Raw genomic sequence first — 4,890 nt, forward strand, 5'->3', positions numbered from 1 at the left:
ATGACCCAGGCCCAAGACAAACGGGTGGATCCTCTCAACCTGGGCGGCGGCTGGGCATCCTCGGCGGGGTTAGGCACCTGGTCTTCCTGCCCCAGAAGGCGCAGAGGCGCCCCGCTTTACAAGCGGTGGTACCGCTACGGCCCCAAGGCTGACTACGAGCCCCCGAGGAAGCAGCCAAGGCAACAGCACGGCCCGGGCTCTTGGGTGCAGCCACCCCGAGGCCCTTCTTGGGGCGTGTACTCAAATTGGGGGCACTGGAGGGGGCCCTGGCGCCCACCTCCGCTGGGATTCCGGAAGCCCCCCGACCGGGTGCAACTAATCCGGGTGTACGGCCTGCACCCCTTCTGCCTGTGTTGCTGCTTCTGCTCGCGCGGGCTCTGGAACCCCGGCTGGGAGAGGCCCCCCGGGTGGAAGAAGCGCTGGGGCCGCAGGGGCCGCGGGCTGCGCCGCCACCCTCGCCGCTCCTTCCCGAGGAGCCCGCCGGTGGACCTGAGCACGCTGCTGCGGCCGGTCAACCTGTACGGCTGGCGGGCGCCGGGCATGCGCGCCCCACGGAACACCACCCAGTTCATCATGAACCAGATCTACGAGGACATGCGGCAGCAGGAGAAGCTGGAGCGCCAGCAGCGGGCGCTGCAGGAACAGCAGCCTCAGGGGCGCGGGGTCTCCCCGAGAACCCGCTTTCCCGGAGCCGAGTCTCCCCGTGGCGCCGAGGAGGATGCGGAGCTGCCGGAAGCTTTGTACAACTTCGTGCAGAATCCCTCTCTAGTCTTCAGCCCTGACCCCGACGAGGGAAACCCGTCTCCCACGCCACAGCTGGTGGAGGAAGAGGAAGAGGAGAAAAATGAGGAGGAAGGAGAAGAGGAGGAGGAGGAGGAAGAGGAGGGTGAGGAAGAGTGTGAGGAGGAAGAGGAGGGCGAGGAAGAGTGTGAGGAGGTGGAGGAAGAGGAGGAGGAGTGCGAGGAAGAGTGTGAGGTGGAGGAATACAGCGGGAAGGAAGAGAGCCAGGAGGAGGAGGAGATGGATGAGGAGATGGACGAGGCTGACTCTGTGGAGGAGGGGGAGGAGGATGAAGAGATCGACGACGCGCTGGAGGAAGAAGAGCAAAGAGAAGAAGAAAATAATTTACCCCTGGAAATGCCGTTGTCCTTCCTGATTGGGGCTGAAGAAGAGCGAGAGAACTTTATAAACTGTACTTATTTAAGTCCAGAACAGCTCATTCCCAAAGTGTCACAGGAAGCTCTCCTCATGGTACAGGACATTGACTTAGACGTCAGGAAAGGGACTGAGGAATGGGATGGAACTGATTTGAGGCAAAAATAGATTGGCAACTTATTTAAAAGTGAGTTCCATTAAAATAAACCTACCTATGTCAGCCCCTTCTTCAGCCATTATAAAATGTTTCAAAATCCTTGTGTTTGTGTATGACTATGGGTGGGGGAGGTGAAGCTTTCAATTTCAAATAGAAGTGGAAATTGTTAAATAGCAAGTATTTTATCACTACAATTTGAATATTTTCACTTGGTGTTTTCTCTAAGCACTAAGGATTTTTTTTTTCTTTTAACTCTGGCAATGCTGATTATATATATGAATACATACATACATAAAGTAAAAAAAGATATACAATTTCTCTACTTTGTATTTTTGATATCAACTTATTTTGACTGTTCCATGCTTGAGCATCTGCCATGGCTTTGAATTGACCACCAGTGTTCTTTACCTCACAAACCATTTTTTAAATGGCTTTTTTAATTTTATGTTTTTTGAAGATTTATTTTTGTATGCATACAAGAACTAGGGTATAGACCAATGATAATGGGATTGGGAGGGATGAGAGGATCCACCAGAGACACATTGGGGAACAGAACAGGTGGATCTACTGAATTATACTATGAGCGGAACAACAGGTGAGCAGAGGTGTGCTGTGCCATGTGGGTCAGCTCCCTGGCCCAGGATGGAACACTCATGCTGCAAGGGCTGGCGATTACTTGATAGCACTGTGTCTTGAACCCCTGTGCCACCGGGGAGGCCCCAAATGCCTCTTTTTAAATGATCTTTTTCCTTAAAGATTTTCCACCTTCAGAATTCTTTTTTGAGAGTTGTATTTGGTAACCCCACTGGCAGTCTCTTGTGGCATCTCTCATTCATATTCCTTGTTCCACAGTGCTTTGGATCTTCCTCAGAACATGAAGTTGCTTCTGTGGAACTGGTTCTCTGCCATGGCCTCAACAATCCATAAATCCATGCATGGAGAGGATTCCCCATGGGCAGAAGTCAACTTGACAGCTAGTTAAAATCTAAGGTAACTGCAAACAATGGAACATAGCTTAGATTTGGAAGCCTTGTTCCTAAATATATTCCTTGTCCTAAAGTCATAGGAATCAGACAAATGGCTTTTGCAGGACAGATTAAAAAAAAAATTATTGACCTTTTGTGGGATATTTTCTTTCCCAATCTGTCTTCCTTGTAAAGAAAGGACAGTAAAGAAAGATGAGTAAGTGTCAGCATGGGTAAGATACTTTCTCAAGTCTAAACAATAAACCGTTGCATATGAAGAACATATCATTCTAATATGTGATAATACATTTCTTCCTGGGCACATAACTTAAAGGGCTTATAGCATTTATAGCATTTCCCCAGAATATCCCCAGATGAAGAATTTGAAACTGCATTCACAAAAATTACTTCTTTGACAAACTGTATTTCTAAGTATAATTTGAACACAATATAGTATTTCTTTGTTGAGACCTAAGCTGGATGCTGATTTTACTCCTATAGTCTAGCATCTTGAAATTTAATCAGTGATGATTAATCAATGATGATCATCATTTAAGGGCTGTAAACATGAGCAAGATCTCAGGAGTTTAGTCCATGAATCATAATTCAATAAGCAGTAAGAATACTGCTTAGGATACTTGCTCAACCATTTAGGAGACTGTTAGGTGAATAAGCAAAATTCCTTTGCACATGTTGCTTTTGCATGTAAAAAGTAGAAAAAACATTCAAAGAAGAGCTAGAGAAGTTAGTCACATCAAATATTCTAAAGGAAATGCATCAGAAATGCATCACTATGAAAATGTGTATCATAAAAGCGTTGCACAGTGAAGCTGGGGATGTTTCCTGTGGGCAGACGGAGCTGTGACACTGAAGGCTAACAGCTTGGAAGAGCTTGGCATCTCTGAGGAACTGAAGACAGAAGGACCAGAGTGTCCTGAAGGAGCAACCAATCAGAAATGAGAGAGGTTGGCAGAAACCATGTTATCTGCTCCCCCCCCCTTTTTTTTAAGATTTATTTATTTATGCATACAAGAGTTGGGGAGTAATCCAGAGCTGGGGGAGACAGGTGAGAGGATTCACCAGAGACAGAGTAGGGAGCAGAACAGGTGGACTGACTAAAATACACTGCTGAGGGTGTGACAGGGGAGGTCTGCTGCACCATGTGGGTCAGCTCCCTGACTATAGATCAAACCCATGCTGAAGTGGCTGCAGAGCTTCACAGTGCTGGGACTTAGCCCCTTGCGCCACCACACTGGAGTCACTCAGGAGACTCCTAAATGGTTTCCTAAATGGTTGCTCACTTCTAAGCAACCCTGGCCTTCTGAAATGGACACAAGCAAAAAGAACTGAAAGGAAGAAAGTAGTCACTGATTCTCCACCTGGCATCATTTATTTTATAAACCAGCTTTCATAATGGTTCCTTTACTACTTGGGAATACTAAAATAAAGTGAATAAATGCTATCAGTGGTGGGTGAGGGGGCTGGACACCCCAGTACACCCTTTTCGCTTTTCCAAAGACCTCCCCTCTCACTGTCTGTGGTGAGTGGTTCTTGGCATTGCCCAGCAGGCTGGGGGCTCTAAGGTTCTCTGCTTCCATGGAAACAGCGCAAAAGCTTGGTCAGCACAGCCTGATGGCAGCGTGGTAGTCTCACTGCCAACATGGCTCAGAATAAGCCCAGTGTTTGGTTCAAAGGTAAGTGTACTTAATTGAGAGAGACACACAACTTTATCAAATTAGCTCATTATTCTTCAAGACATGTCAAGTCGGATGACTGAGCACCACAGCCAATTCTAGAATGATTAACTCCTTTGCAAATTGTCAGAAAAATAGAAATGTAAATTAAATTTCAAAAGTCTATGCTCACTAGGCAATTTTGCTGTCTTTTCTCAGATATTTTAGCATTCGGAGATTCTGGGATTTTCCTTTCCCAGTGACTGACATCATTTATTGGTTTATTGTCGTCATTTTGCTTTCACAATAATATAAAGGGACTCTTTTCCCTATGAAAATATAAGCCCCTTAAGGAGGAAAGACATCTACAGGGTCAACTCTGAATTCGAGTGTGTTTTCCAAAAATTCTATAATATCTGCATACAAAGAAGACATGAATTCCAACCTATTAGTTCCATATAAATAGAAACAAGAAATGGCTAGCCTCTTCCATATCTCTGGAGCCTGGAAAGAAATAATACAGATTTCACCCCTGTGTGGTCTTGGAGGGAGGGAGTGAAAAAGAGAAGCAATTTCTTTAATGTCGGATTTTCTCCATCTACTTACTTTTAGCCAGCTGATGAGACAGAGCCTTACACCCAAGTTAGCTGATGGAGGAGAAAGTGGGAAACTGTGTCTTGTCTCTGCTTAGGAGCTGTGTGGAAGCCACTTGATTTGTTAAATACAGATGTCAGGCCCTACCACTACTCTGACTATTGTGATGATCAGATAACCCAACCCTATGACCTCTGTATCACAATAGTCTGAACTGCATGTTAGAATTAAAATCAAGTTTTGAGCGTGAGATTAGATTAGTCACAAAACTAGGGAAAATACTGCATTCTGGTCTTCTGAGATACTGCAGTCAGGACCACAGAAACTCACTTGTCTTTGAAATTTA

General features: G+C 45.8%; 1 protein-coding gene across 1 annotated transcript; it reads left to right on the plus strand.

Moving 5' to 3' along the window:
• CCER1 (coiled-coil glutamate-rich protein 1) lies at positions 1 to 1,323 on the plus strand. The gene has a single exon (XM_012735140.1). The coding sequence runs from the start codon at positions 1 to 3 to the stop codon at positions 1,321 to 1,323; it is 1,323 nt and encodes a 440-aa protein (XP_012590594.1).
• Positions 1,324 to 4,890: the final 3,567 nt, after the last annotated feature.

Source organism: Condylura cristata, unplaced genomic scaffold (genome assembly GCF_000260355.1).
Source record: "Condylura cristata isolate star-nosed mole 26May11 unplaced genomic scaffold, ConCri1.0 scaffold00004, whole genome shotgun sequence".
NCBI lineage: Eukaryota > Metazoa > Chordata > Mammalia > Eulipotyphla > Talpidae > Condylura > Condylura cristata.